The following is a 25,458-nucleotide window of genomic DNA, read 5'->3' on the forward strand; positions in this document are numbered from 1 at the left end:
TCCCCAGGTAGGAAGCCAGAGGAACCTCTTCCTTCCTCTCCTCCTATTTGCACTCAAGGGGCATTGTGAGTCCTAGGGTCTTCCCAGCCCGTTCCAGGCCAGGTTTGGCTTTTTTGACTCTTGCCAGACAGACAGTGGGGGAGGAGGATAGAGGAGATTTGGAGTCTCTGCCCAAGTCCCTCCTGCTTTACTAATTCCCTTCCCCATTAAGTGGGGTCACTATTCCTGCTGAGCCCCATCTAGGTTCCATGGGGGCGGGGGGGGGCCCAAAGGAGATCAGAGAGCATAGATGGAAATGTGGCTTGCAAACACTGGAAGGGCTAGAAGGCAGGGAGGGGGCTTATGCTAAGTGGTTGGGCTGGTAGGGGACCGGGAGAAAAGCAAAGAGCAGAGCCAAGCACCGGCCTTTGAACTCTGGGTGCTAAGAAGCTCGCCTACTGAGAGGGGCGGGGCTCCCTTATGGCCAGGGCTTACCCGAGAGATAATCGGTGTCAGAGAAGAGTCTGCTAGACGCCTAGGAGCTCCCAAGTAGGTGGCCAAAGGATGGAGGCTTAGCCTGAAAGACCATTTCGTCACACCCTTCCCAGTCAGCTCCATCTGCCATCACGAGGGCTGTGTCGCTGAGTTCTCCACACACCTGCGGCAACACTGCACCCCACTCTTAGCCTGCAGCTGCCCAGGCTCCTCACCTCGAGGAAGAGCAGACAGACTCACCACACTTCCAAAATCAAGAGTAAGACAGGCCTAAACCTGCTGGGCGGGTGGGGGGGGGGACGGGACGGAAGCAAATGGCATAACACCCAATTCTGCATCAAGACTTCAGAGGGAGCCTGGGGGAGCAGAAGGTCTCATTTGGGGTGATGGTTCTTCAGGCCCAGTTTTCGGTGCCTCCACGGCAACCACTGAACCTGACAGAGACTGTCTTAACCACCCGTAGAGTGAAGTTGTGTGGAGATGGGGCTCAGTGGGTCCTGTCAGCACTAAGGTTGGTTAGGAAGGGGTTAATTGAGTCTGAGCTCTGGGTCAGGAAGGGTTAACCTAGGGGGTGGAGGCTTTTCCTGTGGAGAGTAAGGCTTGGCGGCTACCAAAGTGACTCCCTAGTCCCAGCTGTCCCTCCTGCACTCAGCCTGGGTACAACCTCGGACCCCTCCAACTGTCTCCACACAGAGGTGAGCGCATCCGGACCGGAACGATGGGGGGAGGGGAGGGCCGCCTTTGGGTGGCAAGGAAGCTAGTGCCAAGCTGCTGAACCTGGAAGTGCCAGGGTTTAAGCGGAAGCCTGAGTGGACAGGGTTAGAATTTACTAACTCTGCCTGGGAGAGGGTGGGCAATGGGACAGAGGGAACAGGACTGGGTACCAGTCTAGGATGGTGTCTGTGGTCAGACATCAAAGCCACCCCAGAAAACAGGGAAACAGGCCGGGGACAGTGGACTATTTTTGGTCCTTGTGTTTAGGGCCTTTTTCTAGCCTCCCTGCTCAAAGCTAAAGAGAGGAGGGGACAGAGGCCAGCCATGAGGTCAGACAAGCTAGCTCAGGGCCCTCCTGGGACCTTGGAATCTGCCCGGCTGCCTAGTATAGTCCCTGAGAGAATAGAACGGGGCACCGGCCCGCTGTCACGCTGTCACTGCTGCCGAGGTTTCAGTCACTCACCTTGCAGGGCAGAGTAGTGGTGTGGAAAAGGGCAACAGGTTGGGCCGGGGCTGAAGTTGCCAGGGTTTCTGTTCTGAGGCCTGTGTAAAGAGCGAGGGCATCCGTCTTCAAACATCCTTGCTTTTGTTGCCTCTGGATCCAAGGTCCCTTCAGTCCCCAGCAGCAGTAAGTCTGGTGTGTTGAGCCATGTGGGTGGCCCATTCTGTTAGCTGACAAGGAAACTCTCAGCTCTTGATTTACTGTCCCTCCTGCCCTTTTCCACAGCCCATGGGAGGCGATGGAGAAGGGTCAGAGGTTTCTGGGACCCTGAGGGCAGATTTCTGAGAGTTAAGGTTATTAGGAAGAATCAGTGGAAGGAACGGATTAGTGAGACTAGGAGTTCTGGTAGGCAAGTAGGGGGTCCAAGCTGATCTAGATCTGCACAGTGAGGCAAGAAATCTGAGTTCCAGGGTGGCACCCTAACCCTCAGATGAACCCATAACAAACCCCTTCCTTTCCAGGCCATTGTCCTGGCCTCTGCAATGGAAGAGCAGGGCTTGTCGGGTGAGGTGGTGTTTACAGTTAGGCTTTCTGGACTCCCCTTGGCAGGGCTATAGAGTGGCTGGCCCGAGGACCACCTCCCTCTCCTTCCTGAATAGCCCTGCCGGGCCTGGGCAAGGAAGCTGGCAGCAGTTACCAGAGGCTCCTACCCTATGGTTATGTCTCTGACCTCTGGTGCTTGGGGGCGGGAAGGGTGGGTCGGCTGCAGCCAGCCTGTGGCTGGGGAACCTCCTTGTCCTGGGCTTGAAGCTTCTCTGTTGGGAAGAGGTATTTTTTCCGGTTAAGGCCAATTTCGGGAACAGGGCTAGGGCCCGCCTGATTTTCCTTTCCAAGTGTCCTGCTCGCTCGTCTGGCCCAGTGACCAGATCTGGGTGCTCTCAAAGGGCCATAGATGCTCCCTTCCCAAGAACCATCCAATGTATCTAAGGATTGGGAGAGGAGGTTCACCTTCTGCCTCCTGGGCCTGGCACCAGTCGATGGGGGAGGGGTGACTGGCTGATCCTCTACCCAGGAACGCCCGCAGGAGAGGGGCAGGGACAGCTTCCCCTCTTCCAGACAGTTCCTGTCTCCCTCCAGGCGCCAGGGACTCCTCAGCCACCTGTGCACAGCCCTGTGTATGGAGCACGGACCTGCCCAGCCTCGCTAAGATGCTCCTGGCCTCTCCCTCCACACCATCGAGGGGACGAACCCCCAGCGCCGTGGAGAGGCTGGAGGCGGACAAAGCCAAGTACGTCAAGACGCACCAGGTGATAGCACGTCGCCAGGAGCCAGCCCTGCGAGGGGGACCCGGACCGCTCACGCCACACCCTTGCAACGAGCTGGGGGCCCCCGCATCGCCCAGGACGCCAGGGCCTGCCCGCCGGGGTAGCGGCAGGCGACAGCCAAGGCCCGACTCCCTAATCTTCTACCGCCAGAAGCGGGACTGCAAGGCTTCGGTGAACAAAGAGAACGCCAAGGGCCACGGGCTAGTCCGACGCCTTTTCCTGGGAGCCCCCCGGGACGCTGCCCCGAGCAGCCCGGGACCCACAGAGAGTCCCGGGACTCCGGCGGGGTGGGCCGGGCCCACGGACGCTCCGGAGGCGAGCGGGAAGCGCGCGCTGTGCCCCACATGCTCGCTGCCGCTGTCGGAGAAGGAGCGCTTCTTCAACTACTGCGGCCTGGAGCGCGCGCTGGTGGAGGTGCTGGGCGCCGAGCGCTTCTCCCCGCAGAGCTGGGGCGCCGAGCGCGGCCCGCAGGTCGCGGCGCCGCCGCCGCCCGGCTCCGGGGACACCAGCGACTGGACGTCCAGCGACGGGGACGCGGGCAGCCCGGACGGTGCGGGCGGCGGCGGCGGCGGCTCGGAGGCGGCGGGCTCGGCGCGGGACGGGCGCCCCCCGGTGTCGGTGGTGGAACGCAACGCGCGCGTCATCCAGTGGTTGTACGGCTGCCAGCGCGCGCGCGCCCCGCCGCGCGAGTCCGAGGTGTGACCGCCGCCGCCCCGCGGACGGCTGCCGGAGGGGTCGCCGCGTCCTGAGGACACCCCCCTCCCGACCTCAGTTTCCCCCCTGGCTGCGCCCCCGGCAGGAGGGAACACGTTGGGCCGGGCGCTGGCTTCTGGAAGGGACGCGTGGCCTGCGTGGACTGTGAGCGGTGGTGGACTGGGGCGGGAGATGGCCCAACTCCTGAATAAAGCGAAAATGTTATTTAATAAAAGGGTCGTGAGTTTGGCGTAGGCGGACAGACGTTGAAGAAAGGGGAGGACCGGCTTGCGTGGCTGGGTGTGTGGGCTTTGAGTATGGGTTCCAGGCTAGTGTGACCCGGGCCGAGAGGAGGCCTTTCTGGGAGATGGAAGGAGGGGGAGGTTCTGGAGAATGTAATAATGCACGTGGCCAATGCGCCTGGGATAAGGAAGCCGTCAATACCTGAATCTTGTTTAAGCTACCCAGGATTCCCGGGCCTTCGCGCCACCCCCTCCCCCAGCTCTGCCCCCCACGGTCCCGAGGTAAGAAAGGCTCGGGGACCTGGAGGATCTGCAACGGAGATAACAAAGCCGGGGCGCCTGGAGGTCAGGATCTGTAACTATTGCCTGAGTGCGCATCCCAGGCTGGCCTCACCCTGCTAGCAAGCGCTGTGGTTTATGTAACACTGGGGATTGAACCCGGGGCTTTTTGCAGCCAGAAAGCCCTCCACTAACCCAGCTCTATTCCCAGCAGGGCCCCCTTTTCCCCTCCAGAACACACAACTTTCGTCGCAGGTTTTCCCCACAGGTTCTGGTCGAAGCCTTTGTTCAGGATCCGCCTCCTCCGGCGCTGGTTTCCTCCTCTAACTCTGCATTCTTCTCCTCCAGGAAACGTTCCCAAAATTCCCCATCGGCCTCATCTCCTCTGATCTCCCCTAGGGCAGCCAGGCCTATTTTGTGCCTCAAGAAACCCTTGTTCAGGACCCACTGGTAGAGAGCGGATGCCGTTGGGCCACCAGCAGGGGCTGCTGACGAAGTGAAGCTGGACAGGACAGTGGAGTCTGTTCTCTGGGGCCTCCTGGAAAGTCGCACCTTAAATCTAAGGCCACCCATCCTGCCACTTGGAGTGTCGGGGAAGGAGGTGAGGAATCCTTTAGCTAGACACCCCCGCATCCAGGTCGCCCACCTAAAAGTAGCTTTTCCTGTCGTCGAGGGGAAAAAAATTTCACAGTTCCACTGGGTGTCGATCCGGGAGTTTTTATGGGAGGCAGGGAAAGGCGGGCGCCAGCTGGGCTGGCCGGCTAGTCGCCCTTGGGCGCGGCTTTCACCCTCATCTCTGCCAGTTTGTGGGTGAGGAAACCCCACTTGAAGCCTGCGGCGGGGTCGGGCTCCCGCGTCTCGGGGCGCTCGGCGGCCTCCTCGGCAGGCTTGTCCTGCGGCTCCGGGTCCCGCCCGGCGCTGCTCTCGGCTCCTCCGCGCAGCGCGGACGCCGCCGCCTGCTGCTGCTGCTGCCATCTGCTGGCGAACGCGTCCCAGAATCCCGGTCCGCGCGGCTCCGTCTCTGCTGCGGCCGCCTGCGAGGAGGGGGCAGCCGCCAGCGGGCTGCAGGAGAGGCGAGGGATCAGCAGGATGGCCCACGGGGGATCGTGGGCAGGAGAAAAGACAACGTGCGGTCAAGGTCAGGCCTGTAAGCCAGGGGACGTTTCAAAGGCTCTGGCGTAAAGATTGAGTGCAACAGAGTCTGGGAGGAGGTGAGAGGACCTGGCAGAGGGATTCCCGAGCTGGGTGGGGCGGCCAGGAGTTTGGAGAGATGACCCTGGTGCGGAGAGGTTAGGCCAACCCTGGGAGAGTCTCTGAGAGGGGAAAGGCACGAGAGAGTTCAGGTGGGCTTGTTTATCTAGACTGCACAGGAGGGAAACATCCCCACCTGGCTGCTGAAGCATAGTGGCTAGGGTCTAGGATTGAGGGAAGCAGGAATTTGGCCCACTGGAGAAAGTGGAGGGAGTCCTAGCACAGATGCTTAGCCAAGAAGAGGGGTCAGGTGGAAGCCAAATGGGGAAAGGCTTTCAAGGAGGGGTGATGAGGCTTGAAGAAGGAGCCTCGCCTCTGGGCTGGGACTGGAAGGCAGGTGTGGGGGACCCCTGAGGTAAGTGACATAGGGAGGGGCATAGGGAAGAAGGGAATTCTGTGGTTGGTGTGCAGGGCCGAGGAAGGAGGCAGAGACGCTGTGCGTGTAAGGGACAGAGCCAATTGGACGTGATGCCCGGGCCTGTTCTCAACGTCAAAGACCTTGCAAAGCAATGCTTTCCAAACTGGTGTGCCATGGGGTCCTTTGGGATCCTCAGGCCCCCATGGGCACCGAGAGAATCAGAAGGGGAACCTCCGTTGGTCACAAGCCGCTTTGGGGGGCAAGGGTTTATTACCTAGACCACCCTTTGCTGCAAGCCCCCTAAATAGGTCTTCCCTGCTGTCCTGGATCTAGGGAGGTGGCTGTCCTCAGAGAGAGGGAGGAGCCACACCCATAAGGACTTCCCTTTACCTCAGCCCCAAGAGGTCTAACCTCAGCCACTACACAGCCAGGGTTGTCCCTATGAAGTCCCACAGGGGTGATGGACAGAGCAGAGGGAGCCAGTATGGCAGAAGAAAGATCCTAGGATCCCTCCAATGCTGCCCACCCCCCAGGGACACACGTACTGATCAGCACAGGGCTCTGGTGGCAGCAGTTTGTCCTCATCTTCTTTGTTAAACAGAGATGACATCGTCAGCCAGCCTTTCACCCCAACCCCCTGAACCTGGGAGGAGAGAGCTGGGAGTCAGGAATGGACAGGACGCAGCCAAGCCTCCCAGGCTTCACCACGGCCTCCGCCAGGCCTCCCGGGCTTAGGTGGGAGATTGGAGAACTCACCCTCCGGGCCAGTTGTGACATGGGGTTGAAGGCCTCCTCTTCGGCTTCCGCCGTCTCAGACTCCACTAATGCTGGGCTCTCCCTCTGGGATACAAGACACCCCTCAGCATGAGTGAGTGTGTGTGTGTGTGTGTGTGTGTGTGAGTGTGTGTGTGTGTGTGTGTGTGTGTGTTCACATACACAGGCCTGCACGGCACATTTCTGCACACACTCTTGAGCACATACGCCTTCCTGCTACCAAACATAGCCAAACAAACTCAGAAACTTGGCCAAGGGCATACTATGCACGCTACTACAGACACAGGCACGCCTCTTTGTGGCGACCTTTTTCCCCCTGTGTACAGACACAGGTATGGTCAGGCACTCACACAAGAACACTCGTGGTTAAACACTCATTCCTGTGTCTTCTTTTCCTGCAGGCAGCTAGCTAACCAGAGGTCCACGCACAACGTCCAAAATTTCTCTACCAACCAAATGTTACCCCTGCAAATGCCCTCATGAAGGCATTACAGGTACAGAATCTTACTCAAAATGCATATTCATGAAAAAAAAAATCACTAAATCCGGTTCACGCCTGCACTGAAGTTTCCACAGGCACCAACTGTAGCATTATCCTATAGACACGTCAGGAGAAACGCAGCCTCGGACACCAGCCCGCCCCTCACGGGGCTACTTCCTGCCCCTGCCACATCTGTATGTGTGCCTGCCGCTCATCACAGCTTCTAGACATAAACTCCTAGCCTCCAAGTCCTTTTTACCCTCCCCCTCACAACCAAGTCTGGTCTAAGTATGGCTTTGGCGGGACGCTGCTACTGTGGCCCACGGAGCCCTAAGAGCTATTCTTTATTCCCACAAACAGGAGCTCATTACCTCTTTGGGCAAGCCATCCCCCTTTTGCTTAGCTTTGTCCGCTAGAGAGCTGTCTCAAGCTTAATATCCTTTCGTGTCCACTGCCAAATAGCACTAGAACGTGCTTTATCATGCGGCAGTTCACGAGGTCCTTGAGGCCAGTGTCGGCTTCTCGCGTGGTCCCAGCTCTTCCCGTCGTTGTTTATTTGAACACTATTGCACCGTCCCGTTTGTAGTCTCTGAACGTGCCTACGAGTTTTGCACTGATGAACCCCTCTTCCTCCTCGGACTTTTAAATGCTCTTGGTCCTCCCTCTTTGCTGTCTCTAGAAAACACGGGTAGCACCCACCTCTGCCAGGTCCTCTTCAGATTCCCCACTCAGTGTCTGCAGCACTTTGGACTTGTAGGTTTTCCAGAAGGCTTGGCTCATGGCTGCAGGGGAAAGGGGCCCGGCACCCGGGCACACAGGGCGGCAGCTCAATGGGCAGCAGCGGGTCTGGTTCCAGAAACTCGGAAGAACCGACAGCCTGTCCCAGGGATCTGGTGACTTCATGAAAGATGCACCAGTCTCCCCAGCTGGCACAGGGCCAAGCAGGTGAACCTGATCCCAGCGATTCTGAGGTTGGGGTAGGCCTGTGCCGCCTCAACCCTAGTCTTGACCCATATTGGCCAAAGTTAATGAAGATGGCATTTTGGAGAGACCATTTTCCTACGGTTGGGAGTTTCCTGCACTGATGGGGGTTTGTCTCTTAGAATAGCTGCAGAAAAAGTTTTCCACTCAAATTCCTGAGTCCAGGACCCACACCTCTACATCCCATGGTTGTAGCCACACCAGCTGAGTCCTCGTCAGGGCCTCACCCTGTGTCTCCACTCAGCCTTCAGGAGCCGAGTGCGACGATCCCCGGGCCTCCAGTCAGCAGCCTGGGCTTCCATTTCACTGCTTTGTCTGACCTAGAAACCCGTTCTCCCCAGGGATGAGCGTGCAGTCTCCCTGTTTCCTGGCAACTGGTTCCAGGGGGCTGGAACCCTGAATTATTGCTGAGATCCTCTGCCCCCACATGGTAGAGCTGGCTCTGGCCAGCCTGAGCGGCACCAGGCCAAGACGAAGGAAGAAAGGCCCTCTGGCGCCCCCCCTCCTCTAAGCGCACAGTTCCTGCTTGTTTCCCCCTTTCCTGCCAGGCCTCCCCTAGGAGCCTGGACATAGAGAAAGAAAGCAGGATGGGGACTCTTCCAGGGACATTTCCTCTTGGGCTGGGGATGTAGCACCATACTCCCAGCCCCACCCCGTTAGACTGTCTGCCTGGAATACATGAGGTCCTGGGTTCCATCCTCCGTACTGAAAAAGCAGACAGACAGACAAAACAGTTCCTCTTGCAAGAAGAGCTGACCGCTCTTTGAGGATGAAACCCCTAGGTGCTAGACTCTCCGGGAAACAATTCTCTGCTCTTTGCCCTAGGAATTTATCTGAGAGTAGAGGACAGAGGAGAGAGATGAAGACCCAATGAAATGACCTGGGGGAGGTGTGTGTTGGGGGGAACAAGAGGCCCTTTGTTAGAGCCTCGGCGGCTGGGTGTTCCATCCATGACTCCAAACTTTTTCTCAGTTGTGAAATAATTTATTCACGGCACAAGCATCCGTGCTTTCCAGTAACGTTGAAAGCGTCCCTACGACTGAAATCTGAGGTGTGGAAACCGGGAAGTGATGATGGGGCGGGCAGAGTAGTAGGACCCGCGTCGCCAAGGCCCGCTCCCGCAGACCAGAGCCCAGTCACTACCATCCGAGACCCCCTGGGGGCGCTCCAGCCGCCAACCCGTCCGTGACGCCATCAGAGGCGGTCTAGCCAATCCTGCTCCGCCCCCGGGCGGGCCCCTCGTGACGTCATCGAACGGCCCGGAAGCGCCTACACGTGTGGGTCTTTCCGCAATCCCCGTTTCTTGGTCTGGTTGTCTCTGATCATGGGTCGCTCCCGCCGGACCGGCGCGCACCGAGCACATTCCTTAGCCCGCCAGATGAAGGCCAAGAAGCGGCGGCCGGACCTGGACGAGATTCACCGCGAGCTGCGGCCGCAGGGGCTCCCGCGGCCCAAGCCGGAGCTGGACGCGGAGCCAGACCCGGACCTGCCAGGGGGCGGCCTGCATCGCTGTCTGGCCTGCGCGTGAGTCCAGCCAGGGGCGGAGCAGGGTCAGAGGTACCATCCCAGAGCGGTGAGGTCCTGGCCACGAGTCGCACGGGGTTCCTGGCTTTGGGACCCGTGGGTCAGTCTGTCTGTCATCATTTCGGGCTCCGAACCTGATGGCCGGAACGAGCTAGGGCCGGGGAGGTGGGCATGCCTGACAGGCCTCACCTCTTTTCTCTTCCCCTCACTCCCTGCAGGAGGTACTTCATCGATTCCGCCAACCTGAAGACCCACTTCCGATCCAAAGACCACAAGAAAAGGTAGGATGTGATGAAGGGGTTTACAGTAGAGGGCTGGTGGGTTGGGTACCATGCAGGATCTGGTCAGCTCCAATCTCCTGTTGCTCCCAGGCTGAAGCAGCTGAGCGTCGAACCCTACAGTCAGGAAGAGGCTGAGAGGGCAGCGGGCATGGGCTCGTATGTGCCCCCCCGGCGGCTGGGCGTGCCCACAGAAGTGTCCACTGAGATCCCAGAGATGGACACGTCCACCTGAGCGGCCTTGAAGATGCAAGGCAGAAAAACTGCCCGTGGACGGTGGTTCAGCGGCTAGGCTGAGAGTGTGGACTTTGGGTTTTGTTTGGGTTTGGGGAGATGCTCCCTTCTGGGTGTTCTGACCCAAATAAAGGACCTGGACAAGACTGTGCACCTCCGATGCTAACTTCGCTTTCAGCCGTGCAGGGGTTTCTGGACCAAGAATGTCTGCTCCCTACTAGGTCCAGCTTTGGAACCCGTACCCCACCCGCCCTCTTTGGATCTGGGCTGGCGTCCAGGTACAGTGTAAAATTGGGAAGTAGGATCAGGCTTTTTCTGTGTTTCTGGCGATGGCAGAGGCTGATCCCCACGGGCGTGGGGGGGTGGGGAGTGGGTTTCTGAGATTGCAGACCCCGCCCCGACCCTGAGTCACCTACCTCCAAGCCTGGGTGAGAGGCTCCCTGCCTCATCATGGGGCCTGTGATGGCTGCCGTTGCTTCACCATCTTCCATACGGCGTAGCAGGACCCACCTAACCCTAGGACCGCCAGCAACGTAGCCACAATTCCGACCAGCGGACTCCGGGGCTCTGCCTTCAGCTCCCCGGCCACCTGCATCTGGGGGAAGAGTGAGACTGCTAAGTAGGAAGGGGATAAGACGGTACAGCTGGGTGAGGAAGATACACGGATGCCATTTCCGCCCCGGGGAGATTCCACCCCGATCCCTCTCGCCTCACTGCCTATCTGGGTCCCGGCTAGTCAGGCAGCGGGGAACGTGACAGCCGAGCTGTTGGGGGGTATCTGCCCCGCCAAGGGGGGAGTGGGGGAGGAATAGGTCAGTGTTGAAAGCTGGTATTTAAATGTACTTACCTGTAGCACCCGGAAGTAGCCAGGGGTCAGGCGGCGAAATCTCATAGTGGGGGGCAATTGGTCTCCCTGTGGGCCAGTGGAGTGGGAGCAGAAACGAAGACTAGATGTTGTCCAGGGTATCAAGAAGTAGAAACCAATGCGTAGGGGTCCCTGGCCTGTTTCCCTGGACACAGTGTGCTCATAGGGTGTTCACAGCCTCTGGCTTGCCCAAATCTGGCAGAGGGCGGGGCAGGTGGGTCTTTAAATCTGGTCCCTCCCCCCCTGCCTCCTGCTTGCCAGCCTTAGGAGCAAGCTGTCAGGGGAGATCAGCATCAGGCCTGAGTAGCAGCTCCTCCCCCATTCGCCAGAGAGGCCAGGCCAGGCGTGTAGGCAAAGCCTTGGCTGGCAATGCCCAGGAGTCCAGGCATCAACCAGGTACTGGGCGAGCTTCCTCAGCCCCAGTCTGGACCACACCCCCACCTGGAATAAGTGGTTGCTACCAGCGAGCATTCTTTTAAATCCTGGCCTTCAACACTACTGACCTCATCCTTCCTCCCAACGACCCCATGGCAGGGCTGATCCTCCCAACAGCTGGAGTGTCACATTCCCTGCTGTCTGACCTGTCAGCCATTTTTCCATTTGGGTTCTGTAAATTCAGCTGCCTTGGAGGGATGTACACATCATCTCCCCCTCCCCCAACCCCAAGATGAAGTTCCCACAAGAACTTCTCTTTTGTGGGCTTGAGGATGATCAATAAAGATTTGCTTATCCGATAAGCTGTTAATAATATGTTGTTAAATTTATTACATTTATTTGTTATCTCTTTGTTGGTTTGTTTTGGTTTTTGTTGTCATTTTGAGACAGGCTCTTTCTACATGGCTGTCCTGAAAGTTACTATGTAGACCAGGCTGTTTTTTTTGTTCTGTTGGTTGGTGGGTGTTGTTTTGTTTTGAGACAGAATCTTTCTACCTAGCTTTCTTAGAAGTCACTGTTTGGACCAGGCTGGCCTTGAACTCAACAGAGATTCTCCTGTGTCTGCCTCCCAAGTGCTGACATTAAAGGTGTGGGCCGCCATGATGAGCTTCTACAGTTTTCAGAATATCTGTGTAAAGGATGAGAGGGCCCAGGCGGGCGAGATGATTCATTGATCGAGAGCACTGGCTGTGCTTCCAAAGGACCTGGGTTCAGTTCCCAGCACCCACATGGCAGCTCACAACTGTCTGTGACTCTGTTTCCAAGGGATCCAACACCCTCATACATATATGCAGGCAAAATACCAATGCACATAAAATACAGGTAATTACATGTATGTGAATGAATGAGAGGGCTGGAGTGCAGTGAGTGAGTGCATGTCTGTCATTTGCAGGCTCTGGAATAGATCCTCCAAGCCACAAAAAAAGAAGAGAGAGAAAAAAACTAGTTAAAAAAAAAGCATTAGCCAAACACAGTGGCACGTGTCTGGAGGCAGGAGCAGGAGGAGCTCTGAGCTGGAGGCCGGAGAGACCTTGTCTCCAAGAAACAGAGAGAGAGACTGAGAATTCAGATGTAGCTCGGCATGGTGGCAACTTCTTAATCTCAGCACTCAGGAGGCAGGAGCAGGAGGAGCTTTGAACTGGAGGCCAGAGAGACCTTGTCTCCAAAAAAAAAAGAGAGAGAGACTGACTGAAAATACAGATGTAGCCAGGCATGGTGGCAACTTCTTAATCTCAGCACTCAGGAGGCAGAAGCAGGTGGGTCTCTGTTGAGTTCAAGGCCAGCCTGGTCTCCACAGTGAGTTCTAGGACAACCTGGGCTATGTAGTGAGATCCTGTCTCAAACAAGTAAACAAGAAAGGAAGAAAACACAGATGGCTACAGGATGAAACATAGCACGTGCAAAACCCTGGGTTTCCATCCTCAGCACCCCACAAACCGTATTTTGTGTCTTATGTCTGACCTCAGTAGAAGGAGCAGAAGGTCAAGGTTGGCATCCACATACAGGGAAATCCTGGCCTTCTGAATTCATAAGATTGAAAAGGAAAGACAGTTTACAGCTGTTTCATAACCATGGTGGTCCTTTGCCCACTCTTTTTTTTTTTTTAATTATTTTATTTTTATGTGCATTGGTGTTTTGCCTGTATGTCGATGTGAGGGTGACTGATGTTGGTGTTACAGACAGTTGTGACCTGCCATGTGGGTGCTGGGAATTGAACCTGGGTCCTCTGGAAGAGCAATCAGTGCTCTTAACCGCTGAGCCACCCTTAGCCCACTCTTTTGTTTGTTTGTTTTCAAGACAGGGTTTCTCTGTGTTGCCTTGGCTCTCCTGGACTGTAGACCAGGCTGGCCTCTGCCTCCCAGAGCGCTGGGATTACAGGCGTGTGCCACTCTGCCTGGCCCTTATCCCACTCTTAACCACACCTGATGGCATTCTTTGTCTCGGGCCCTGATGTCAGGTAGCCATGGAGGCTTAGGTACCTCTGTGCTAGCAGACTTTGGATGACCAAATGGCCACTCTGCCTGTTCTTACCCTGGTGACCCAGACTTCTCCATCACGCTTCTCCGTTCTCTATCTTTAGCTATCTGCTAATCAGTGTGTGAGGAGAGGGCTGGGGATTGTGTACCAGCGTGGAAGCCCAAACTTCAGTTCCCAGAACCAGAAGAAGTGCTAAGTTGGACCGCTCTTCCTGCCTAATGCTCCTATTTTGTTCTCTCTGCGTAGCCCTGGCTGTCCTGGAACTCCCTCTGTAGACCAGGCTGCCCTCAAACTCACAGAGATCTGCCTGCCTCTCCCTCCCCGGTGCTGGAGTTAAGGTGATGTTTCCACCATGCTTGGCTAGTGTTCTTCAAAATAAACATACTTAAAATACATACATAATTACATGAATGCTATTGTGTGCGTGCATCAGTCATGGGACCACGTGTAGCAATCAGGTCTCCATGTGTGTCCTAGAGATTGAAGTCAGGTTGTCGGGCTCTGGGGTAGGTGCCCTAATGCTACTAAAAAGCAAGATTTAACTTTCATTTTTCTAGTGCTATTTATGTTAATAAATACCTCAGCATACCACAAATTTGTGTATTGTTTTTTAAATATTTAATATTTGCCTGCATGTATGTCTGTGTGCTATTTGCATGCCGGGTGACCTCAGAGGTCAAAGAAGTCTTTGGAACTAGAGTCACCGACAGTTGTGAGCTGTCATGTGGGTGCTGGGTCCTGCGTCCAGAACCTCTGGAAGAACATCCAGTGCGCCTCACACTGAGCCATCTCTCCAGCCCTTGCTCTACTTTTTGAGACAGGTGTGCCACCGTACCTGGTCAGCGTTCTTTGAAAGTAAACGGATAAATAAAAATTAAATTTTTTACCTGGAACTCACAATGTAGACCAGGCTGGCCTTGAACTCACAGTCCACCAACCTCTGCCTCCCCGGTGCTGGGATTAAAGACGCGCATTACCACACTTGGCCACTGATTTGTGTCTTAATTTATAGTTGTTGGTTTAATCCTAAACATTGTTTTGTGCTTTTTAAAAAAGATTTTATGTGCATGGGTGTTGGCATATATATGTTTATGGACCGTATTCATGCAGTTCCTGAAGGACGCCCAGAAGAGGGCGTCAGATCCCCTGGAACTGGAGTTACAGGTGGTTGTCAGTCAACAGTGGGTCCTAGAATTCGAACCAGGGTCTCTGCCTGCTGTTAACTACTGGCCATCTCCAGCATCTTTTAAGAGCATTATTCTAAGCTGGCTTTGTGGTGCAAACTGTTGCCCCTGCTTCTTTGGAAACTGAGGCAGGGAAATGTCTTGAACCCGTGAGTTGGAGAGCAGTCTGAGCAACAGCAGGAATGAAAAGCATCACAAAAATTGTAGTAAGCGCTTTCAGGAGGCAGCTGCGGTGTCTGCGAATGTCTCTCCGGGTGGGTGGTCCGTGTGTTTTCTCTCCATTTACTGTTGTAACCGATAAAGGCTGTTTGTGCCCTAAAGTAAGTGATAGCTGAAATGAAAAGTCTTGCTTTGAGAAATCGTCTCTAAATCTCAACAGAATGTCAAAGGGCTCAAAATAAAAGACTTAGTTTTAGTTTCTGCTGTTTCTTTTTTTGTGGTTTTGGAAATGGGCGCACTCTCTAGTCCAGGTCCTCCTTGAACTCCGGGCCTGCTTTCCTAAGAATTTAAAGCCGTTTGCTCAGGTACTCGCAAATGTCCCATGAAGCGAGGACTGTTACACGCTGGGACTCCACGGGGAGTTAGGTCAGCTGTCTGTGCGACTACTCCAGACGATAGAGAACACGAACACGGGGACCTTGGGGTGGGTGTGAGGGACTGACTGGTCATGCGCTTTGCTTCTGCGCCAACTCCTCCCCAGGTACTCTTCTTTTTATAGCCGTTGGTCTGGGTCCCAGGCTGGGAGACGGGGCCAGTTTTTGTTTGGTTGGTTGCTTTTTTGTTTCGCTGTTGTGTGAGACAAAGTCTCCCTCCCCAGGTCCGGCTAGCCTGGAACTCACGGTGTAGACCCCGCTAAGCTCAAACTCATAGGGATCCCCCTGGTGAGGCCTGCTTTGAGCCGAATCTCATGCCAGTTCCGGACTGGCCGAGTCACACCCCGTGGCCTCAGCCCGGGAGTCCGAATGCCCAGCTGCCAAAGTCCTAGGATGCCAGAGGGGCAGGGCAGGAGGCAGACAGGCGGTGGGCCAATGGCAGTCCGGGCGCCTCACCTGGGTGGCCACGTGGGCCCAGGTATGCGGCGGCCCCGCCCTGGCCCAGCCCGGCGGGCTCCTGGCTCCGTCTGGGAGCGGAAATTCCTGCAGGGGCTGGACGCTGCGTGCGGAGCTCGGTATGGAGCCGGTGGAGGCCTGGACCCCCGGGAAGGTGGCAGCCTGGCTGAGAGGTTGGTGAGCCGCGAGGGTGGCGGGGTTCCGAGGGGGCTCCGGGGCACTAGCGCGGTGTCCCTCGAGCAGAAAGCAGAGAGGGAAAAAGAAGAAAGAGCTGCCGAGTCCATTAGTCAGCAGCGTTTATAGAGCGTCCACCCTCCTACCAGCCTACCTGGGGCCCCTGCACAGGCACCGTCCGGGCAGAGGTGGGCCAGGCCTCACCGGAGGAAGAGACGCAGGAAGGGGGTCTTCCCGTAGATTTGTAGGTTCAAGCTCCCGCCAGGGTGACGACAGACAGGTGCGGTAATGAGCACACAGGTTTGCCCTGACGGCCCACGCCCCCTTTATCTCCCGGCATCTTCCCTGTGCCCCAGGGCCCCGAGAGCTGTGATTAAGCCCATTTTTCAGAAGCAGAAACATGCACAGAGCCAGGAAGTGATTTGTTCGGTCTTGGAACAGGGCCGGCCCCGGTGTCATTTTCCCGAGGTTGGCAGTGTGAGAAACAGAAACCCCAGCCGTGCTGGAGGGGTGACACAGCCCCGCCCTGGGTTTCCATGCGAGGGAGGAGGATCACTCCCCAGGCGACCAAGAGACACAAACACAGTCACCCTCTGAGAAACGAGGGCGTTCCGCGTGGCCGCTGCCGGGACTGGCGAGGCCGGGCATGCTCATTGCTCTCACAGGGGCAGCTGGAGCCTCCCGGATCCAGTGCGGTCAGCCCAGGAGAGCAAGCAGACTCCCAGACGGATCGGTGATCGCCGGTCTCAGTTTCTCTATTCCTGGACAAAAATGAGACCACGGCGGAGGCGGAGTGACTGACACGCGTAGCTCAAATGCTGGCGTGGATGGGGAGGGAGAAGGGCACATCAACTTGTCCAGATAACCCTGGCTCATTTGTGCCAGGGCCCAGCACTCTAAATGCCGTAGGAGGAATGAGGAACTACACACACACCCCAATGACAGGGTCTGGGAGCCTTTCTTCCAAAGTGTGAGCGAGCCACTGCGTCTCCCGCCGTTAGGGTCCCCGACTGTGTATCGGGGCTGATGTCTCCCCCGCCTTCAGGAAATGTGAAGATAGAATGTGCCAAGCCGGTTAAGTTTTGGTTGTTGGTGGTGCTGGTTGGTGGTCTTTAGTTTTAGCTTTTGTTCTTTTGGGGTTTGAGACAGGGTTTCTACGTGTAGCCCTGGTTGTGAACTCAGGGATCCCCCTGCCTCTGCACTCTGAGTGCTGGGACGAGAGGCGCGCACCGCCACAGCTGACCACGGGTGAGGGTCTCAAAACACTGCCTCACACAAAGTCAGGGCTCGGCAGACAGCCTGGCAACAGCCCGACGGCTGCTCCGGCCTAACTGCAGACTGGGTGTTTGGCACACATCAGTAACCTAAAACACGCGGTTAGAAGGGAGGTGCTCTTATCGCTCCCATTTTCTTTGTTCTTACCCACTTTACGCGTGCACGTGTTTTGACTGCACGGATGTGCGTGCGCCTTGAGTGTGCTTATGGACGGTCGTGAGCTCCCACGTGGGTAAGGGGACCGAATCTGGGTCCTCTGCAAGAACAGTAAAGGCTCTTAACCACCGAGTCATCTCGCCAGCCCCTGCTTGTTGTGTTTTATGTTTGACTGTTTGAGCATGGATTTGGTGGATGGCCATGTCAGTGGGTTGGACACTCTCGGGAGAGTCGCTGCTGCATATGGTTTTCAGCTCAGGAGTGAGATGGGCGGAACCCAGCCTGGGTCTCAGGATTATCATTAGGGACGGGAAGGAGGGGGAAGGGCTCTGATGTCATAAAAACTCAGGATGGCAGTGCCACCTGTATCCCCAAGCCGTCCCCTTCTGCCTCCAGGCCTCGACGACGCCCTGCAGGAGTATCCCTTCGAGGACTGGGAGCTTCCCGGAAAGTACCTGCTGCGGCTCTGTCCCCAAAGCCTCCATGCTCTGACCGTGTGGCCTTTGGGCCACCAGGAGCTCATTCTAGATGGGGTGGAGCAGCTGCGGGCCCTGGTGAGTAAGCACTGCCCCACCCTGGCTGCAGCGCCCACCAGGCTAGGGGTGTTGGGAGAGGGGTGGTAATGTGACCCGTTTTCGATGCCCGTTTTTGATGCAGGGCTCCAAGCTGCAGACGGAGAACCTGAGGAGTCTGGCTCGGGGGCTGCTGGAAAGGACCCAGGCCTTCCAGGGCCTGGTCCAAGGCCGCCTGGGAGACCGGGCCGAGACGCCCGCTGATGTCCTCAGTGCCGCTGTAGAGCTGGTGCGGGAAGCCCATGCCCTCCTCTCCTGGCTCAACAGGTACTAGGGATGGGTGGCTAGTGACTCTTCTCGTCCTTGGTCTCCTCCAGGGCCTGGGACAAAAAAACAGCACTTGGCTCTTGATCTGCAGTGTCAGAGCAGACCAAAGAGTCTGTCTGTGCAGGGACACAGGACACCTTGCTTCCCGGCCCACCCCACAGCTATCATCTCATTTGTGTAAGGGGGAGGGCACAGGAGTGTGCACGAAAGGTCAGAGCATCCCTTGCCAGGATCGGTTCTTGCCTTCCACCATGGGCATCCCGGGACTTGAACTCAGGTACCTAAGGTCATCAGCTTTAGAGACAAGCATCTTTAGCAATGAACAATCTTCCTGCTTCCTCACCAGCTACTGGTGCCTTCACTGGCAGCTGTCTGTCCTACCTCAGCTGTCACCTCCTCAGGGGTCCCTTCCCTGTGCATAGCTCTGGAAGCTTATTTGTAGTACTCGGAACAGTCGAAGTTAAATCGTTAATAATATGGCTATCTGTCTCCTTGGCGCCTACAACGGGGCATGGCAGACACAGGCCCTGTGCTGAGAGGATCCCCCCAGGGTAGGAACTGTTCCAGTGCTCAGGTGAGGAATCAAATCCAACATCTTCACTGTCTTCCCCTGCCAGGTACCTCTTCTCCCACCTGAATGACTTCTCTGCCTGCCAGGAGATTGGCGTGTTGTGCGGAGAGCTGGGCCAGGTCTTACAGGAGGTATGAGGACAAGGGGCCAGGCTGGCCCGGGCCCCAGGGCTTTTTATAACCTGTGAATCAGACCAAGACTGGGTGTGAGAGCCGGGGGAGGGGTGAACGAGAATAGAAGAAACCCTGCCTTTGGATGTTGGGTGCTGGGTTGTAACAGGCCGTGGGGTGGGTCATGGGGTCCCTCTGGCAGAAGCTGGGGTGACAGTCGGGAAGGGTGGTAGGGGAGGGCATGTGTCGTGATTGCTGAGTCAGGTGTCAGAGGAAGGAAACCTTGTTGATGAGACCGTTAGAGTTCTGGCAAGGAGATCAGTGGAGAGAAGGCAAGGGAGGGACATCAGAGGCCCTTCCCACCCCCACCCCGTGTCCTCAGGAGCAGGTGGCCCCCACCCCTTCCTAAAGGGGGACCCCTGTGGTCTCTGCTTCCAGGACTGCCCGGAGGCTGAGAAGGAGAGCAACGTCCTAAGGATTGTGAGTCTCAGGGGTGGGTGGGCAGGTGTTGGGTAAGGGGGTCGGGCTCAGCCAGACAGCCTGCCCTCCTCCCCCAGTGCAGCCACGTGGCCGGGATCTGCCACAACATCCTGAGCTGCAGCCCGGAGGAGCTGCTGGAACAGAGGGCTGTGCTAGAGCAGGTGCAGCTGGATGACCCCTCGGTGAGCTCTGAGCCCTCAGGCCCTCTTCCTGCAGACGCCTGGGACCTGGTCCGGGAGCCCCAGCATCTTGTATTGTGTGTCCTCTGGGTATGGGTGTTTCAGTGGAGGCCCGGAGGACCTCCCTGGGGAATCTTCCCATTGCTCCACACCTTTCCCAAGCCAGGGGGGCTGTTTAGCCCGGCCCGAGTGGCACATTCCAGTCCTGGCAGGGTTCTCTCGGGGCAGATTAGTAGACATGGGAAATGACCAGTTGAGAAGATTAGAGTAGCTCCCTCTGCCCCCAACCCCTGTTCTCCCTTCAGGAGATTTCTGAGACTCTGTTTACCTCAGAAATAGGTGGCACAGTTTCTCGGTGGCCTTTTTGGGGGTTGGGGGTAGGCCACAAGCCCAAAGTTACAAACCAGTTAGGACAATGACATTTTGGGGCTCTGTTCCCATTCTCCCCGCTTTTGAGTCATTGCGCCCGGTGTGAAGTCCTGCCCACCGGCTCTGCCGAAGCCAAGCTTTGCTTGACTGAGCCTCCGTCTCCACAGGCTCTAGAAATCCACACTACCGGCAACTGCCTGCACTTTGTGTCCGGAGTAGGTGTCCAGGTAGGAGCCCACCACACCTGCCACCCCTGTCTACCCTGAAGGCCTTCTCACCTGCCAGCCTTGGCCGCTGGACAGCCTCATTCTCTCAGCCTTATTCCTCACACCAGGATACCACCCGCTCCCAGATCCTGCCAGGAGACGAGATCATCCAGATCAATGAGCAGGTGGTGGTGAGTGACCAGGAGTGGGCAAGGTGGCGGTGAGGGGTGCGGAGGGGGCTTGTGTGTGAGAGGAAATCACCCCAGGGTTTTGTCCCTTGTGAAGACAAGGGCTGAGGGATGCCCTGCACGCCACGAGCAACACAGGAAAGTCTCCCGGGTGACTGTGTGGTGCTAGCCTGACCTTCCACAGAGCTCAGTCAAAGGGGCTCCCAGAGGCTCCTTGAAGGTGTCGAGAAGTGAGGGGAATCCCTGAGAGGGAAGAGTTGCTGGGCTGCTACCGAACCTCCCACTCAGTATCCCCGTCCCTCAGGTGGGCTGGCCCTACAAGAATGTGATGAGGGAGCTGCTGAGGGAGCCAGCAAGGGTCAGCCTGGTGCTGAAGAAGATTCCGGTGCCAGAGATCCCCTCTCAGGTACCTGCTCCCTCCCCACCCCTCCACACTCGCTTTCCAGCTCCCGTGGTCAGCTCCATCATTTTTGTTTCTGGTTGTTTCCCAGACGCCTGTGGACTCCCCTCACCTGCTAAGCCCGTCGCTGCCTCTGGACCCAGTGTCTCCCAGGTAACCAGCTCTACCCGGGGTACATGTGTCTCAAAGCGGGGAGCACAGGCTTACCTCACGTGGCCTCGTTCTCCACAGGGTTCCCTCTGAAGGCCTTTTTGCCTTTGACCTGCCTGAGGAGGGGAGTCCCAGACCCAGCGCTGCCTGGACAGGTAGCTTAAGAGCCCTGTGGGTAGTTCATGCTCCGGCAGGACATCTGAGTCCCAAACTGGCTGACCTTCCTGCCCGCAGGCCCTGGCCTGAGCTCAGGGATTTTTCCTTCTCTCTTCCCTGCTTGACAGACACTACCTCCCTTGATGCTAAGCCCCTGCCCACGCCCCCTGAACCCCCAGGAACACTTCCAGAAGAGACAGCAGAGCCTCTGGAGTCCTCGGGACCCCTTGATAAGGTAAACTCAAGGACTTAGCATGGAGGGGCCTGGGCTCTGAATCCAGACCCTTCCCTAAGCTTGCCTTTGCGGTCTTTTCAGAGTCCCATCCTTGGTCGGAAGAAATCTAAAGGTATGCAAGCCCCTGACTGGTGGGGTGTCAGAAAGCTTTGCAGGGCTGGGTGGGACCCCTCCCTGCACACATATGCTTCCTACACAACAGCCTTTCCTGGAAACATGGATCACCATCCCCCGCTTCTAGCCTGGCCTCTTGCTAGCTCTGAGACTGTGAGAAAGCTCCTAGTGTGTGTCTGTGTATGTGTGTGTGTGTGTGTGTGTGTGTAACCCAGAGTTGTGCCCAAGCTGTATGCCCAGCCTTCTCTAGTCACACTCAGTCCACCTGAGGACGTGTGTAGCGTTATAAGCCCAGAGTGAGAGTTCAGTGTCCCTGGGGAGTCGCAGGGGGTAAGGAGACTGAGGGAAGGATGCTCGCTGGCCCCTCACCGATACATTCTCCTGTGTTGGGGCAGGTGTAGCCTCTAGGCTGAGCCGCCGGCGGGTGTCCTGCCGGGAGCTGGGCCTGCCGGACTGTGATGGATGGCTTCTGCTGCGCAAGGTCCCCGGCGGCTTCATGGGCCCTCGCTGGCGCCGCTGCTGGTTTGTGCTCAAGGGGCACACGCTGTACTGGTACCGCCAGCCCCAGGTGAGACCCCACACACGCTTGCGTAGGTAACAAGCGAAGCCGAGGGCCACCATTCTTATCTGTTCTACGCAGGAGGGGTGGGAGACTCCCCAGTATTTCCAGTTGTAAAGTGGGGGTGGCTCTTGGTAGGGAAATGAATTCACACACGTGTAAAAAAAAGGTTCTAGGGAACTGGGAAGATGGCTCGGCCGTTGAAATACTTGTAACTCCTGCAGAGGCCTGGTGTTTGGCTCCCAGCACCCACGTGGTAGCTCAGGACTGTGACTCTGGTTTCCAGGGGATGGGATGCCCTCCTCTGAAGTCGGCGGGCACCAGGCGTACGTGTGGCACCCACAGCAGGTTTCAGGCCAGCCCAAACTTACCTAGTGCAACTCATGTCTGAGAATAAAAAAGGCCAGTGAGATGGCTTAGTGGGTGCAGGTGCCTGCCGCCGAGCCTGATGGCCTGAGTGTGATACCCAGAATCGCCATGTTGTCCTCGGATCTCCTTGTGTTTTGTGGCATGCATGGGTGGGCATGTGCACACACAATAAATGAATGTAAAACAGTTTTTACTGGCGGTGGTGGTACATTAGGGAGGCAGATCTCTGTGAGTTTGAGGCCAGCCTGGCCTACAGAGTGAGTTCCAGGACAGCCAGGGCTATACACGGCAAAACACTGTCTTGAAAAATCAACCAAACAACCAAAGGAAAAAAAAACCCATTTTTAAAGTGTAGAGAGAGTGACTTTTATTCTCCCTACCTCTCCTTTCTCTTCTGATATTCTATCCATGCTAGTGATGGGCCACTCACTCATTTATTCATTGCTAGACATCCCGGTGGCTACTGGACCCAGCTCTGAGCTAAAGTGCTGGGGGCACAGTGATTTGGGTAGTCCCTGCCCTTCTGTAACTGGGAGGCCAATGGGGAAGGAGCTGAATACACCCTCAAGGACAATGGGCCACGTGCCAAGATGAAGGAAATCCCAGTCATGTGTGGGAGCCCAGCCGAGGTGTCTGATCTAGTCCAAGGATTCTAGAAGCTCTTCCAGAAAGCCGTGTTTGGATGATTATCAGATGAAAGGGAAAAGGAAAACCAGGAAGGGAAAAGGCTTTCCGAAAGCAACTAAGGGGAATACCTGAGCAGGCTCCTCCCCTTCCGCTGTTTTTCTGGGTACCTTTGCCCTCCTTTCCCTGCTCAGAGGTGCTCCATGGCCACACCTTCTGCCCCGAGCCCCAGAAACCCTGAGGGGTAACAGGCACTTGGCTGTGGCCCCTTGCTGACCCTCCTGCTGTGATTCCCCAGGATGAGAAGGCCGAAGGGCTTATCAACATCTCTAACTACAGCCTGGAGAGCAGACCTGACCAGAAGAAGAAATAGTTAAGTCTGGGAATGGGTTGGGATGGGGAGAAAAGCGGAGAGGAAGGGGGAGGGTGGGGTGGGGTGGAGGTATGGCAGGTGGCAGGGATTCCTGATCCAGCCTCTCTCTGGGCCTGCCCAGAGGACGCTGTGACTCCTTTCTTGCTCCCCGAGCAGTGTGTTCCAGCTGACCCATGAGGTATACAAGCCCTTCGTCTTCGCCGCTGAGACCCTGTCGGATCTGAGCAAGTGAGTGACACTTCGTCACCCTTACTCCCACGTAGACCCCAGACACCAAGAGCCTAAGGGCTGCGCTCAGGAGGCTGCACCCAAACTCCAGCCCTCAGAAAGCATGCCCGTGTCGTCATCTTCAAAAATGGGCAACGAGGCTTTCCTACCTCAGTTGCACTCTGAGGGTCAAATCTGGGACTCTGGGACTCGACAGTTCACCTCTCAAATTCCAGCCCTTAGGAGGCTGAGGCAGGAAGAGTGCAAATACAAGGCCAGCCTGGGCTGCATGTTGAGTTTCAGGCCAACCAGGGTCATAGAGTGAGACAGTGTCTCAAGAAGACAGGAAAGAGGATGGAGGGTATAGTTTAGCGTAGAGCCCTTCCTTACGCTCCGGCTCTGGGAATCATACAAAAAGTTCAGGAGAAAAATTAGAAGATGTAGGTAAAGGATGGAAAGCTCAGATGTAAGTGGGCCTCAGTGAATGGAAACCCCACAACTGACATGCTCCCCTACAGATGGGTACGTCACCTCATTACCTGCATTTCCAAGTACCAGACTCCAGGCCGGGCCTCCTCTGCCAGAGAGGAAGGTGAGTATATCATGGAGGGGGGGAGGGAGGTCCAGGCACCACGGGGTTCCTGTCTTTTCCAGGCTGGGTGCTGGGGCTCAAATCCCCAGGCTCGCTCCATGGTCCCCCAAACCCACTGCGGTTCTCCAACTCCCCACCCTAGATTGTTACAGCGAGACAGAAGCCGAAGACCCTGACGAGGAGGCTGGGTCCCGCTCAGCTTCCGTGAGTAGAGAGTCACTTCAGAGTAGGAGGTAGGGGCCCTGAATAGCAGGATGTGGGTGTTCAGGCTAATCCTCTCTCTCCTGCTTTGACACAGCCCGGTCCACCTCAAGCGAGGAGTGACACATCACCCCTGGCTTCACCCTCGCGGAGCCCGAGGACCTCCTTTGGTTCTTCAGCAGGTGGGGCTGCTGTGGGAGCAGGGACCGGGACCGGGGATGAACCTGAGCGCGCTTACATCTTCTCAACCTGCATCCTGCTTCCACAGACAGCAGCGACAGGGCGCTGGAAGGAATGGTCCAGGGGCTGAGGCAGGGCGGAGTGTCCCTCCTGGGCCAGCCGCAGCCCCTGACCCATGAACAGTGGCGGAGTTCTTTCATGCGGCGCAACCGGGACCCACATCTCAACGAGCGGGTGCACCGCGTCCGGGCACTCCAGAGTACACTCAAGGTGAGCTGGGAGCCCTGGGCCTGGGCAAGGATGAGGCCCTGAGCTTCAGGCCCTGCGGGTGTCTGGTTCCCAGGTCTGCTGTGAGGCTGTAGACTGAAGGTTCAGCTGTGTTCTGGGCCAAGTTCTAGAAGGTTCTAGACATTCACCCAGACCCTTGGGCCAGGGTAGCCTGGGGGTGGGCGCAGGACTTAGGGTTAGTTCTGGGTTCTGTCCCTCGTGGGTTGGTCAGCCATGGATCTTTGCCTCCTTACTCTCACCTCAGGCAAAGCTGCAGGAACTGCAGGCCCTGGAGGAAGTGCTGGGTGACCCTGAGCTCACTGGAGCAAAGTTCCGCCAGTGGAAGGAACGGAACCTGGAGCTGTACTCAGAGGGCCTGAGGACCGGGGGAGGGATGTGGGCCCAGAGCAGTTCCCCAAACCCAACTTCTGTCTCCAGAGGTCAGTCCCCACAGCCCCTGCCCTCTGACCCGGAGGAGCCCTCCCACCTTTTTGTCTTTGACCCCAAAGAACAGCCTCCAGCCTCCTGACCTCTGATTCCAGCTAGTGCCTGGCTCCTGACCTCTGACCCTGGCTGAGGACTGCATCATTTCCCAGCCTGTGATGTGTTAAGACAAATGTCCCAGCAGCCTGCGTGAGGCTAGGAGGAGTGCTGGTCCTTGGCTCTAACCGCCAAACTGACCTCCCCTATCCTGGGTTTTCACAGTTTCTGCTCATGTGTCCCCGGAAGGAAAGGCCCCTCCTCCTCTGGGAGGCAGAAATCCCCCAACCAGTCCTCAGATCTGGGAAGTACCTGCCTCCCTTGGGTCCTTCATAAAAGGTTTCCCCAGACCAGGTCTAGATGGGTATTTATTTTACATGAGGGATACTTTCCCACCAAATAAAGTTGATCTCTCTAAAATGAACCTGTGTGTCTTTGCTTCAG

The 25,458-nt window shown here is 56.7% G+C and overlaps 5 protein-coding genes across 7 annotated transcripts; 3 read left to right on the plus strand and 2 right to left on the minus strand.

Moving 5' to 3' along the window:
* Window positions 1-470: 470 nt before the first annotated feature.
* On the plus strand, window positions 471-3,886 carry Fam110d (family with sequence similarity 110 member D). 3 transcript variants are annotated; one of them, XM_060379336.1, is made up of 3 exons: window positions 958-1,169; window positions 2,240-2,346; window positions 2,768-3,886. In XM_060379336.1, the coding sequence occupies exon 3, from the start codon at window positions 2,839-2,841 to the stop codon at window positions 3,655-3,657; it is 819 nt and encodes a 272-aa protein (XP_060235319.1). In that variant the 5' UTR covers window positions 958-1,169; window positions 2,240-2,346; window positions 2,768-2,838; the 3' UTR covers window positions 3,658-3,886. The 3 variants fall into 3 exon arrangements, with proteins under 3 accessions (XP_021500032.1, XP_060235319.1, XP_021500025.1); XM_021644357.2 differs by lacking the exons at window positions 958-1,169; window positions 2,240-2,346 and adding an exon at window positions 471-733; XM_021644350.2 differs by lacking the exon at window positions 2,240-2,346 and having other exon boundaries at window positions 961-1,169.
* A 595-nt stretch (window positions 3,887-4,481) lies between these two features.
* C3H1orf232 (chromosome 3 C1orf232 homolog) lies at window positions 4,482-8,556 on the minus strand. Its single transcript, XM_060379337.1, has 4 exons — window positions 7,733-8,556; window positions 6,535-6,618; window positions 6,324-6,421; window positions 4,482-5,231 (listed from the first exon to the last, which is right to left on the minus strand). Exons 1-4 carry the CDS (start codon window positions 7,934-7,936, stop codon window positions 4,931-4,933), a joined length of 687 nt encoding a protein of 228 aa, XP_060235320.1. The 5' UTR covers window positions 7,937-8,556; the 3' UTR covers window positions 4,482-4,930.
* A 682-nt stretch (window positions 8,557-9,238) lies between these two features.
* Window positions 9,239-10,196, plus strand: Znf593 (zinc finger protein 593). Its single transcript, XM_021644241.2, has 3 exons — window positions 9,239-9,538; window positions 9,757-9,819; window positions 9,910-10,196. Exons 1-3 carry the CDS (start codon window positions 9,339-9,341, stop codon window positions 10,049-10,051), a joined length of 405 nt encoding a protein of 134 aa, XP_021499916.1. The 5' UTR covers window positions 9,239-9,338; the 3' UTR covers window positions 10,052-10,196.
* Window positions 10,197-10,478: 282 nt separating this feature from the next.
* Znf593os (ZNF593 opposite strand) lies at window positions 10,479-11,975 on the minus strand. The gene has a single exon (XM_060379338.1). It carries the CDS (start codon window positions 10,643-10,645, stop codon window positions 10,499-10,501), a length of 147 nt encoding a protein of 48 aa, XP_060235321.1. The 5' UTR covers window positions 10,646-11,975; the 3' UTR covers window positions 10,479-10,498.
* A 3,609-nt stretch (window positions 11,976-15,584) lies between these two features.
* On the plus strand, window positions 15,585-25,438 carry Cnksr1 (connector enhancer of kinase suppressor of Ras 1). The gene is made up of 21 exons (XM_021644078.2): window positions 15,585-15,733; window positions 17,562-17,719; window positions 17,823-18,004; window positions 18,622-18,706; window positions 19,124-19,165; window positions 19,243-19,347; window positions 19,881-19,940; window positions 20,048-20,110; window positions 20,412-20,513; window positions 20,599-20,660; window positions 20,739-20,812; window positions 20,942-21,048; window positions 21,130-21,160; window positions 21,558-21,730; window positions 23,013-23,086; window positions 23,244-23,315; window positions 23,813-23,886; window positions 24,029-24,090; window positions 24,185-24,269; window positions 24,356-24,537; window positions 24,800-25,438. Exons 1-21 carry the CDS (start codon window positions 15,682-15,684, stop codon window positions 25,061-25,063), a joined length of 2,109 nt encoding a protein of 702 aa, XP_021499753.1. The 5' UTR covers window positions 15,585-15,681; the 3' UTR covers window positions 25,064-25,438.
* The last annotated feature ends 20 nt before the right edge of the window (window positions 25,439-25,458 follow it).

The sequence above is a fragment of the Meriones unguiculatus genome, chromosome 3 (assembly GCF_030254825.1).
Source record: "Meriones unguiculatus strain TT.TT164.6M chromosome 3, Bangor_MerUng_6.1, whole genome shotgun sequence".
In the NCBI taxonomy this organism is placed as follows: Eukaryota; Metazoa; Chordata; class Mammalia; order Rodentia; family Muridae; genus Meriones; species Meriones unguiculatus.

Excerpts from the sequence above, each read along its gene's own strand:
- Fam110d (XM_021644357.2), top strand. The coding sequence starts at position 2,839 with ATGCTCCTGGCCTCTCCCTCCACACCATCGAGGGGACGAACCCCCAGC.
- C3H1orf232 (XM_060379337.1), bottom strand. The coding sequence starts at position 7,936 with ATGAAGTCACCAGATCCCTGGGACAGGCTGTCGGTTCTTCCGAGTTTC. Across the intron at positions 6,619-7,732 it reads CTGAAGAGGACCTGGCAGAG|AGGGAGAGCCCAGCATTAGT; the intron begins GTGGGTGCTACC and ends CTTGTATCCCAG. Across the intron at positions 5,232-6,323 it reads CCAGAGCCCTGTGCTGATCA|CCCGCTGGCGGCTGCCCCCT; the intron begins GTACGTGTGTCC and ends CCTCTCCTGCAG.
- Znf593 (XM_021644241.2), top strand. The coding sequence starts at position 9,339 with ATGGGTCGCTCCCGCCGGACCGGCGCGCACCGAGCACATTCCTTAGCC. Across the intron at positions 9,539-9,756 it reads CATCGCTGTCTGGCCTGCGC|GAGGTACTTCATCGATTCCG; the intron begins GTGAGTCCAGCC and ends CACTCCCTGCAG. Across the intron at positions 9,820-9,909 it reads TCCAAAGACCACAAGAAAAG|GCTGAAGCAGCTGAGCGTCG; the intron begins GTAGGATGTGAT and ends TGTTGCTCCCAG.
- Znf593os (XM_060379338.1), bottom strand. The coding sequence starts at position 10,645 with ATGCAGGTGGCCGGGGAGCTGAAGGCAGAGCCCCGGAGTCCGCTGGTC.
- Cnksr1 (XM_021644078.2), top strand. The coding sequence starts at position 15,682 with ATGGAGCCGGTGGAGGCCTGGACCCCCGGGAAGGTGGCAGCCTGGCTG. Across the intron at positions 20,661-20,738 it reads CTGGACCCAGTGTCTCCCAG|GGTTCCCTCTGAAGGCCTTT; the intron begins GTAACCAGCTCT and ends CGTTCTCCACAG. Across the intron at positions 21,731-23,012 it reads ACTGGTACCGCCAGCCCCAG|GATGAGAAGGCCGAAGGGCT; the intron begins GTGAGACCCCAC and ends GTGATTCCCCAG.